This window comes from Emydura macquarii, unplaced genomic scaffold, assembly GCF_026122565.2.
Source record: "Emydura macquarii macquarii isolate MOO-44397 ecotype Brisbane River unplaced genomic scaffold, CSIRO-AGI_Emac_v2 contig_2437, whole genome shotgun sequence".
In the NCBI taxonomy this organism is placed as follows: Eukaryota; Metazoa; Chordata; order Testudines; family Chelidae; genus Emydura; species Emydura macquarii.
Window position 1 is genome coordinate 3,671,914 of NW_027132574.1, and position 12,435 is coordinate 3,684,348.

At 38.7% G+C, this 12,435-nt stretch overlaps 1 protein-coding gene across 1 annotated transcript in view; it reads left to right on the forward strand.

Moving 5' to 3' along the window:
* Positions 1-12,435, forward strand: part of ADGRB3 (adhesion G protein-coupled receptor B3) — a 567,040-nt gene that overhangs the window by 505,502 nt on the left and 49,103 nt on the right. The window contains exons 19-20 of the mRNA XM_067562529.1: positions 8,596-8,746; positions 9,354-9,423. Coding sequence (XP_067418630.1) covers positions 8,596-8,746; positions 9,354-9,423 — 221 coding nt within the window. The remainder of the gene's footprint in view (positions 1-8,595; positions 8,747-9,353; positions 9,424-12,435) is intronic.

Genomic DNA, 12,435 nt, shown 5'->3' on the forward strand with positions numbered 1-12,435 from the left:
GGATTAATACCAGGGGTGACTTTTAAGAGATATCAGTGACACCAAAGTACCACCGTGCAGTACCAAATCCCAGCTTCATCATTCACATGGATAACAGACGCAACTGCAATCCAAAGAGCACTTTAAGGGTTCATCTACACTTGTGAGTGGACATAGTTACTTGCCTATGTACTGACAGAGCGTGTACCCTGTACCCAGACCAAGTGCCTATACATGCCATGCTGGGCATGGGTACACACCGTGCACAGGCATAGTCCCATGTCTACACTATCCTTTTTTGGTATGCGACATTAGCACTACCATTCCAGGGCTCGTATCCCAAAATTCTGTGCAACATCAGAGACAGTCTGGGAGCTGCCTTCCCTCATGTTGCTGGTACAGGATTGGATGTAAACAGCATCAGAATGATGGGCTTTGCCTGAAAGGGAAAAAGTGCAAAAGGTTTTTCTGAATTGCTTTTTAAGTGGATGTGAGTAATGACCCTGGATGTTTAATTCACAGGGAGGTGATATTCATAAATAGCTTCCAAGTGAACTTTGTGGGATTATGAGCATTAGTTGAATCTCATCAGTGAAAGTATTATAAGTGCTCCAAGATGAATGCTGTAGGATTAGGGTTTAAAGCTTGATTGGAAGTTCAAATGGACAAAAAAGCTTCCACTTTTAAGCATAAACTTTTCTCCTGTAAAATTTATGGGACAGCAAGGATTTTGCAGCTAGGCTTCCTGAGTTCACACTGCCAGATGAAAGAAATGAAAAAATCTGGGACAGACGATTAGGAGTGACAGATAAAATCAGCAAAACCAGAGCCGGGATATTGGAAAACCAGAATAACTGAGCAGACCTCACTGAGCTCTATGCTTGTGCTGATATCATCTTGGTAACTCAAAAATTTGACTACCCCTTTGGTAATTACTAGCTGGTAATACCTCACTACCAGAATCAATAGATGATACAGAAAATGTTTGTCTCCCAGCTGGAGCTGTGATACTCTGTGTGAGATGCCCTTTGTGAGTTGTGGAAGTAAGCAACCTCAAGGCTGACAGCACCAAACCAGCCTAAAGGAAGCAGAGAAAGAATTAGGGCATTCAAAGTCACTGTGTAAAATTTGATCCTTCCATAAGAGAGTATGAAGCAGAGACCTTCCAAGCTGATTGGAATAAAAAAATATTCAGAGTAAAGCCCCGCATCCCTCTGAAGGGATGTTCTTTTACTCCCATTTCCACTAGGAAGGCACCTTCCTGCCTCAGTGCTAATGACCCCGTGCAGGGGTGGGGAATGTGTGGGGCTGCAGCATTTACTGGATGGGGTATCTGTTCTCTGCTATCCCTAGAATCCAGCAGTCCAAGGTAATGGACTTGAGGGGAAATTTGGTCCCCAAAACAGAGATTAGGGTTGGTTTGGAGCTCTCAGCAGCCATTCAACTCTGCCATTTGCTAGACATGGAAGCTGAAACAGCTAAAGGTGTACCTGTAATTGAACATACATGCTGCTGATGGCCTTTCAGTTACGTAGGCTGCTGGAATCAGCCATCACATTGCTTCTGCTCACAATGGGCATGGGCATGATATGGCTATTTCAACTTATCCTGGGGGTCTTGAGCCACAGTAAAAATGGCCTTGTATTTGCATCCTTCATCTAACTTAATGAAATGTCACTCCCACTCATTAAATATGGATCTGTGTGGGCAAATCCATGATCTTGTCCTGTACATCCTAAGAGAATCCGAGAATACAGCATGCTGTCAAATGAGATGCACTGTTGTACATGGATATTGGCACATATTTCACTAAAAATAAGTCATTTTACACTTCACTCTTAAAAGTGAACTGCAGAATTTTGCAAAAATCTAAAAGTTTGTCTGTAAGATACCCAAAGAGGACAATTTTATAGCTGTTGTTTTAAAGTTTAATTAGTGTTGTACATTAGCAGAATTACCATACTGCCACTACCCCCACCCCCCAAGGTCTTTAGAAATATGAGCTTATTGCCATGCTAGAGTGACATCAAACATACTGTAAAATAACAAAAGGAAAGTAAATAAGCATTTAAAATGCAATGGTTCTTTCAAACTTCTTTATGGTGCCATTATTATTCTTCATCCTGGAAGTGAATCCAAAAAGTCTGCAGCTGATCGTTCTCAGAACCTTAAAATGTAATAGTCTCGGTGTTTTTAAATACAGCCTGCTTATACTACCAGTGCATTTTTCTGGAGAGGCAAACCTTTAAATGACTGATGCTCAACCTCTGAGAGATTGTCAATAGCACAAGAGTTTATAGCGATACCTGGCCAGGATTTAGTCATTTTTTTATTACAGTAGTGTCTAGAGGTCCTAGATTGGAGCTCCATTGTGTATATATGTAAGAGACAATATTTGCCCTGATGAGTTTATAGTTTACATAGAAAATTAAAAGATAGTATTATTGTTCCCATTTTAGAGATGAGGAACGGGGAGACTTACCCAAGGTCAAGCAGGAAGTCTGGAATTGAACATAGATCTCCTGCATCCTGCTCCAATGTCTTAAACACAAGACCATATTTCTTCTCTTTATAGTTTGATATACACAAGGTCGCGGCTTCTTAGGAGTATAGCTCCTACTCATTTCATTTCTCTCTGCAGATCTTATCTGTGGGGCAGATCTAAATGAAGACTGATTACTAAATTTTGTAATCATAAAAGAGTTGCCATCACTTATATAAATTTCTTTGGATTCAGATTTCATTTCTACTTTCATATATTTTCCAGTGCTTCATGCCTTTTAAGACAATTAAGTGGATTTTAGCTCCATTCTATTTGCTATTAATACTATAGATTCTATTCCTTCTTTTACCCTCCAATAGCTTTGGCTGTTAGACCTCTTCTCAAAAATCCAGACACCTTGTTTGTTGCAGATGAAGGAAACAGCTTGACTGAAGAAGAATAATCAAGTATCTTTGGTTCTCTCTCTTTATAGTTGTGTGGGAGTTCTGTTCACATTGCTATTCAGAAACCACTGTTGAATTAAAAACTTAAGATGCCTCAACTCCTGTGTGAAATGAGGGGGGTTATAAATGTACTGTCTGATTGAATCTAATCTTTTCCACACGCTAATGAAAATGGATAACTCTCCCAAATAGCATTCAAAGTCTTACATATCAAAATAAAAGTCCTAAAATCAGTTGATTTGGATTTCCACCATTTCTCCTTTATATATCCAAGCTGTGTTACAGTGCTCTAACTATGATTGAGTCTCCCACAAGCAGGGAAAAGCAGAATATTTTGATACCTAATACAGGCTGTTGCTTTCAAAGATAAATCATTATTGTTCATTAAAAAGAAAAGATGCTAGTTACTTAGATATTCAAGCTGGCTAAACTTTGAACGGTCAATTAATGCTACTAGAGCCAGAGATTCTTCCTTGGGAAGGAAAGCTTCCTGCTCCCTTCCTTTGGGATTAGAGTAGGATCAGCTTTGTGGCCTTGCTGTGGGTATCATTCTAGTTGTCTTTGGTGGGCTGAGAAAGAATTTTTCCTTCACTGCCAGATTGACCGTGGTAGTCTTGCCTGCTTCTCAGCAGCCCAAGCACCCTGGTGGGTAGGTTAGATTTTAAATTCATTTTGTTGCAAAATTTTGGCATGTGTCCAGTACATGTAATCATTCAACAGGGGTCCCGGTTCCCTGGTAGACCAGAACTGGAAATGGATTAGGAGGAGGCCACCCCTAAAGAAGGTAGAGAATGGGATTGGGGCTCCTAATTTCTAGTATAGTCAAGAGATAACTCCTTTTCCCAAGCCCCTTAACCCTCAGATGAGGGGACAGCAATGAGATCCTGGCAACAATTCAGGAACAAAGTTCAGGGAGTTAGGGACAGGGAGGATGGCAGCTCTCCATCAGGTGGAACAGATTATAAAGGAGGGATGATAGTTCTCAGATGTGTTAATTAATAAAGTTGCAACCTACTTAAACTACGTTCCTGGTGCCTTATCTTTCTTCCTGTGTTATCTAGACAATGCTGCCAGAATTCACAGGAAAACGTTTCACTAGCAAACCTTGCTACACACCTTCAGCGAAGGAGTAGCATACACTTTGTCTTTAAGGAACAGTTCCCTGATGCTTACTGATATGCAGGTGCTTGGGCTCATTATCAAGACCCCGAATACACCCAGAAACAGCCTCTGTCATTACAGCTGGTAATGACACTGCCCCAGCTCAAGAAGTGTTGGAGGCTGCATTATGGCTGCTTCCTGAGCATGGGCATTGGGGTTGGAGAAGGGGCTCTGCATCCACTAATCTCTATCTCCCCGTCCACCTATGCTGGAGCAGCCCTCGTTTGTTCAAAGTGCTTCTAAGACATTATGTGCTTATATTGTAATCTCTTAAAAATTAAAAAAAGAATTGTATGTAGCCATGCTGGTGGGAAGTGGGATTGTTTCTTTCTGTGTTTAGGTCCGCTAGATCACTTCTTGCTCTGAAGATTGTAGGCATGGTTCTGTGGGTATCACTGCTTGGTGTCCCATTTCTGACAGCCTCCAGTGCGAATGAACATTTGTCACTGTTTAGCAGAGTCTCATTGAACTTCTGTTTCTAGCATATATCACAGTGTTGCTTTTTGAAGGGGAATATAATAGATTCTATAATTAGGACTCTACAGTAGTAGTTAGGGGACATTATACTGCTGGAGGTGATATCTCTCAGATGATACATGACACCAAGATCCTTACCTCTGGGGGTCATTAACGATCCCATGTACTATTCAGAAGAGTAAGAGGTATTAACCCCCATGTCCTGTTCAAACTCCAACTTAAGTAATTTTTAGAGTTTGTAGCAAAACATTTTTCACCTGTTTTCAAGTTGTGATGCCAATATGATCATTAACATTTTAATAATGAGTTCTTGCTTGAAAAGAGCCAGATTCATATTTATGTCAGAAAATTATTAGCATCTATCTTTCAATACAGATATAAATAGGGCCAAATCCTGCAGCCCATACTCAGTCAAAACTTCCATAGCAGTTACTAGTTATTCTGACTAAATAAAGAGAATAGGCCTTGTCCCTATATGCATTATTTGTGTGCTGTATAGTGTATTACATGAAAAGTACTAAGCTTTGTTTATTGTGGGGCTTTTTTTTTTCAGGGTAGCTAATACTCTGTCTTATCTATGCAGTTTTTCTATGAAAGTTTCTACATTGACAAAAAACAGTTTTGGGGAGCAAATCTGTGCTCCATGGAACATCTCAGCTTTTAAAACAAGATTAACAGGAAGGCAAATTACAGTGTTCTGGTATAAATTCATAATATTTGAGCTTCTTGCTAGGAACCCAGTCATTTCTGTGTTTTCTGTCATTTGGTTTACTGTGCATGTCTTTATATAGTCTTTATTTTAAATAAGAATTTACATTATGGTAATATATCCTGCCAGGCAGTTTACCATTATCAGGGGGAAGAAATCCTAAACAACATTTTCCAAGAGGTCTGACACCCTTCTATTGACGTTTTTAAAAGGCACTCTAAAATTAAATGCATTGGCTAAGATTTTTTATCTAAGAGAAAGAGGAAAGGCTTATTTTATAACTGGGTACAAATGACGTTGCAGATGATGTACCATTAACAACAGCTGCTGGAAGGATGGTCATAACCCAGATACTGTAGTTGTTGGCTTGTAAGTGTGGAATAAGAGAGGTTGGATGTAAGTGACCTCAAAAAAAATTGAGGCCCTTGCTAAGTGAGTGACATAACGGTTTTAATTTAATAATATGGAATGGTGGAGCTTGCAGTCATATTGCATAGTAAAGTTACCAGATGAATACTAATTCAGGACAGTTTAAGACTTTTCTGTTGCAGTACTGTCTCTAACTTACTGGACAAATTACAGGAGTGTATTTTATAGGAATTAGAATTAGAATGTCAGGATTTTTAAAAACATCATATGTGCTTTAACACATAAAAGGAAACTAGGTCTAAAGCACGGACATCCAGGATTTAACATGCGCATTATTTTAGTTCATGATAATCTTAATACCTCAAGTATGCTTATATGGCTATGATGTTATTCTTGGTCTGCCTGCAAAGCCATCTGTTTATTTGGCCTAGCTTTTTAGTATAATATTACCACCCAGTGTAATAATGCTGTCCTTGTGGCTTTAGTGGGATGAACTTTATGACCTCACATAGTATTGGAGCAGTTAAATTTAAGGATTAATGTTAATAAATTCAGATTTTGATCACTGGCTACCCCTTGTAATTGTTACTCAAAAGATATGGAAAAGCCACATGGCTTTCATGATATGCCTTTATCCTGTGTTTTTCTTCATAGTAGCAAAATAAAATTGAGTGCTTTTCCAGCATGTAGTAACTTTATATGGACCAGGTTTACAGTATCATTTATTCCCTGATGATATTTTCAGGTGTATATCGTGGGGCTAATTCTGCACTCATTGAAGTCAGTGGCTTCTGTGGGAGTAAGATAGGATCATTTATGGTAACTTCAATGCTAATTGTTTTAAACTGACACTGAGACCAGTTGTGAACCAGTTCAGCAATGTGATTCAATCTGATTTTAGGTCACATGCAATCTACAGTGTTATCTCAAAGGCCAACTTCTCTTTCTCTGTCAAGGTTTTTTGTTCCACATACATCACCGTGACAGCTGAAGGCATTCCATGTTTCTCACATAGCTGTTATGGCAGTCAAAAGAAATGTTCTCAATGCAGCACAGCAAACTTATCTAAAAATAAAGTATATACTTCTATGCAGAATTTTAAAGCTTGATTCTTATCTAATTTACATGGGTGTAAAACAGGAATATCTCCTCTGCCGTCAGTGGCGTTACACTAGAGGAAAACCAGTGTGAGATTAGAATTGGTCCTCGGAAATATTCAGATAAGATAAAGCTGCAAGACTGGACCCATTCATATTAAAATAATTCCTCTAGTCTCTCTTAAATCTCATATATATTTTCAATTATTTTTTTAAAACTTCTCAATGGCTAGTGTATTTTGAAAATACTTCATTTTTTCATTGCTTTCCATAACTTGTTTTTTAAAAATTAACTGATAACTATATTTTAAAATTGTCTAAAAATCAAATAAACAGGCTGTTTTGTTGAATTGATACACAATTAAAGAAAACTAAAGATTTTTCACATCTTTGAATTCATAACACTAAAGTATCTACCAATTTCTTTACTGGAGTATTGAAATAGATGTGAGAAATTGTTTGGCAATTTGCCGATTAAGAAATTCAACTGAACCAGGCATTTGAGAGAAATATTGAAGATAAAAGTGAGCCATGAGCAAGCAGCAGAACTACACTAGTGACGTACAATAAATTAAAGGATTGTAATTTGTTTCAGATGAGGAATTGGGAAAATCAGGGTGATCAAAAACCAAATCGAATCACAAAACACAAAATAGGATGAGTTTAAAATAATTGAAAAATGTAAAGCAAACTAAATAATAATCAAGTGATGTATCACCTCCCTTTTTATTTGTACTTTATATGTTTCAGTCCTGATTTAGCAAAGTACTTGAGTACCTGCATAATGTTAAGCTCTTGCATAGCCTCTGTGTTTAACTATCTATTGTTGAACTCGTGCCTTAGCTAATAAACTCTTTGGTAGAGGAACTTGTCTTTTTATTATATGTGATAGATAGATAGATAGATAGATAGATAGATAGTATTCATAATTCTAAATCCACATCAAACTAAATTCTTGTGTTGCTAACATCTGTTGTTTTGCAGGGGTTTTGATCTTAATCTGATTAAACCATATTTAAAAATGTAATAAAGATCTATGCGGTTTATTGGTATTGGTATGGTTTTGGTGCTGGGGCATTATACATATTGCATTCAACTGTCTGAATCCCACTGTATCTAGAATTCCATCCTGAAATAAAGGAGTGAGATGATGGATTATAATTTACTTCCAAGGGAGAGTCAAATTCAGTTATATGAGCCAAAATGTCAAATTTAATTAAGGGCTACAATGACAGAGCAGAGCATGTGCTTGATGAGTTCAGAGTACTTTTCAGATGACAAATGACTGACATGAATAAAAACAATAACCAAAATAATTGCTAAGACTACGTTGCTTAAACCTGACTAAAAAATGTCAAGCCATATATGCCAAGATCGTCCCATGGGGTTACATTCTATAAGATTTAAATGAAAAATCAAATAAAGCAAGAAGCTTTAATCTGCCCCCTGGAGTTCAGATTTATAGTCAAGATTTGTCTACATGAGATAAAAGAACATAAAAATGGCAATTTGGTTTGTTTGTTTGTATTCCCACATTCATGCTGTTCAATGCAGTGTTCAGTAACCATGTAACCCATTCACTGCAGTGACTTTGCAATGTTCTGTGGCCAAAGTAAAAATGTAATAAACCTTGCAACATTCTCTATTTAAATATTTTTCATCAAAACTGTCTGTTTTAATGTATTTCAGAACAGGGTCCAACTTGTTCTGCCTAATCCATGTCTCTGTAGTAATTGTGCTATAAAGATAGAGGTGTGATGTTCAGGGTAAAGGTCAAGCTGATAGAATATGACAACCCTCTGAAGGAGAAATGATTGTCCCTATTATTCAGCATGAGCTTTTCTTTTCTCCCTGCAGGGCATCTGCACCACAACCACTGCATTTTTACACTTCTTCTTCCTAGCCTCATTCTGTTGGGTTTTGACAGAAGCGTGGCAGTCCTATATGGCTGTTACTGGAAAAATTAGGACACGGCTCATAAGGAAACGCTTTTTGTGCCTTGGATGGGGTAAGCCCATAAAAATCATGTCACTAGAATCATTAGAATTGAATGTTATGCATTGACACTATTGGTGGTGTTAGTATTTATTATTTAGTATTTATTTCAATAATCCTGACAGGTCATTGATAGCACAGTTACTAAAGAGAACACCAGTCCAAGAAGATTTCCCTTTTTATTGCAAGCAACAGCATCATTTTATTCTCTTGATTTGGCTCAAGATACAGTTGATGAATATTCCAATGTTATGATACTTTATTATGCTGTTACATATATGCTTTAGCTTCGTTTTAGTAACTTTTCTGCAAAGTTGTGTAATACAAACAAAAGCCCCTCATTGAAAATCCACTGAATCTCTGTGTTATTAATTCACTTTAAGTTATTTCAAATATGCTGGTAACTTAGCAACACCAAAGTGATGCATACTGGGCTGAAAAGCCAGCTCTCCCCTTGTGCTTGGGGAAGAAACAAATGCTGCAACAGAGGAGTGCTTTGTTAAATGATTCATTCCATATAAAATTGATCATTTTAAATGATAGTTCGCTCTCATCATTTCATACCCAATAGAACAGCGGTATTTAGCTGAGCTTTAATGACAATTGCTGTTTTTTTCCAGGTTTACCAGCATTAGTTGTGGCAATATCAATAGGCTTTACCAAGACGAAAGGATATGGAACATCTCACTAGTAAGTCAGTCTGCAGTGATACCATATTTTTGATTAACACGGCTACCTTGCCCATTAGGGATTATACAACTCTGTCTAAGGGCCCATTGTGTTTCCATTCATGTGCAGGACACTGCTGGAAGTCGAGTGCTCCATACAATGAGTGAAAAGAAAATCAGAGCCCCAAGTTGGACTCAGTCCTGTGAAGTGCTGGGTACACTCAACTCCCAATGAGCACTGAGGGCACAAGTATGTCTCAGGAGGCACTGAGTCATTTGTAGGATCCAGTCCATTGTCAGTAGTACTGTACTTATCCTGCTGAGATTATTCATGTGTGACTGGTTACTTCACTAGCATATTTGTTTCCTGCTTTCTGCTAAGATTCTTGGCACTTTTAAAATGGGAGAATACTGAAATATTAATGGAAATAACAAATTGCTAATAAGGAGTAAGCTTAAAAGCACTAATATACAGGTGCTTGTGTGCCTGACAACTCATCTCCAAACATCCACATGAACAAAACTAGCTTTCCAAATACTTGTGGAACTAAAACCATGGAAGGACATGCATATGGACCAATAGAATCAGGCCCTGGATTTCAAAACATGTTTACTAAAGCATTTTACTGTTGCTTGACCAATCCTACAGCAGATCTGGTGTGGGACACAGTTCTCCACCCTTCAGGTCTTTGGAAACTGCCAAAAAGGGTCACTTCATCTCCCAGTTTGCAGATGAGGGAGGAAGGTGATTTCCAGTTCACACAGGGCATCAGGAGTTGAGGAGCTGTCCCACTCCGGAACTCAACAAAGATGGGTAGTGCCTCATCATCCTTAGACCTGCACAGCTAATGCCATCCAACAGGGATTCTGTGCTATCCCTCCTAGTTCATGGTTGCTAAGGTACCCTTGTGGGTTCTCTAGCTATCCTGTATTAAGGAATATAGTAGCACGGTTTGCCACTCCACAGTTACAAAGGTGCTGGCAGTAGGACCAAGACTTGTTGCCAGCTACTCCTCGATTGTAGGGTGCCATTTCCTCAAGACCTTTTCCAGGCTGAAAGAACAGTGAATGGAAATAGGGAAATTGGTCCTGGTCCCCACATGAAGATATCTACTGGTAACAAAGAGCTCCTAGGACCTGTCAGGGAGGAAAGTGGTTTGGAGTGAGGATTAAGAAACACCTCTGGTGGGGGAAGGGGAACAGGAAATAGCATCAACCCAGATCTATGGAACAATTATATGCCTGGGGTGATGGATTGGCTTTGTGAGAATTGTAACTCACCTTGATTTCAGGTGGGCCTTAGATTTCTACCTGAATTTTTCACACAGCCCTAGTTGTCAGCAACTTGTGTTATTTCTACTGCAGATATTAATAATATTTAATGGTAAACTCCATTATTTCAATGATGTTATTGTTGATGTTTCAAAATCTAGGGATTTCTAAATTATCGTTAGCCTAGCACCTTGATCCACTTGTATATATACAGCATGCTGAATTACTGTGCAGTACTGATAACTTTAGGCATTAATTTTAACCCTTTAACAGCCTCAGTTAAGATTGTAAAAGGAATTCCATTATAGTGGGGTTGTTCAGCATGGGGAGCAGGCCCTACTTGGGACAGAGAACAGTGAGGATGCAGAAAGTTGCATGACCCTGATCTGCTCTCTCCAATGCAAATGTGCCCCAGGCTAAGGGCAAAGCAGCAGATGGCTCCTTGAAGACTGTCTGCCTTCTCTTCCTGCTCCCATGGTAACTACTCATGAAGGAGCACACAGAAGCAGGTTGTATTTGCAGGACTGCAGGCAGCTAAGTTAGCGCCCAGCTAAGTTTTAAGAACATGTGACCTGTCCCCATAAAGCCATCAATGGATGCTTCCCACACCGACTAGTAGATAGCCTCCAACTATGTGGGGTGACAAGGAAAGGGAGCCACAAAACAAGAGAACAAAAATAAAAAAAACAATTTTAAAGTGAAAGAAAGTAAGAAAGAAAGAAAGAAAGAAAGAAAGAGATGTTGGCAATTGTGTTGGGACCTGAGGGAGCAAAGTGGGAGATTCTCCCATCTGCCAAACAAGAGAGTCTTCAACAGAAAAATAGTGAGAACTACTGCATTATAGTGACATTAATTCTGGTATTAAGCGTATTGTAATATTCATTTAATAGTGAAACCTCTGTTTAAGATTGCTGAACACAGTTATAACTCCATTTTCAGACTCTCACAACTTAAAAAGAAATGAACACCTTTTCAGAGTGAACTTTCCCAGCTTTATCTCTATATGGACACATTTCTTTTCTTCCCCTTCCTCTCCCCTCCCGCAAATCCCTTTGGGGGTAATGGGTGTGTGGAGTGAGTACTTTTTGTCTTACTATATAAAGATTTATTGCCACACTTTTTTCTACACAGATACATCAGATGGGCTGAACTTTCAAACATTATATGTAAACAGTTCTCACACTAATGGGGAAATGCTTTGTGAATATATTCCTTTTTTCAGAAGCAAGGACTTTTCAGTATATAACAATAGTCACCAAGGGCTAGATCCACAGTGGGACTTAAGGATTGCAACATTCAGCATTGGAGCACTTAATTTTTAGGCGCCTAGCTACCCAATGAAATCCACAGCCCAAAGTTAGATGCAGAGGCTCCTTATACAATGCAGGGAGAGAGATAGGCATCTAAGACTAGGACCCACAAAAGCCAGAATACAGAATAGGGAGCTACCTAAACTTGCTAATAGGAAATGGTGAGGAGAGGGGTGTGTCCTACCTTGCAAAGGGACTTAGGTGCCTATCTCCACATGGGATTCTCAGATGTGAACCATCTCCTGGAGTAGGGTTTTAACCTATTTCTTGCAAAAATAATAATAATAATAATAATAATTAATAATGCCAGAAAACATGATGATATTTAATTATTCATACACAGTGTAATAACTTCAACAGGAGACACCAATGTAGATCTGGCCCAGAATATGCCAGCAGGAGGGAAACCCAAGTTAAATCCCTCTCCACGTCAGAATGGGGAACAGAACCTC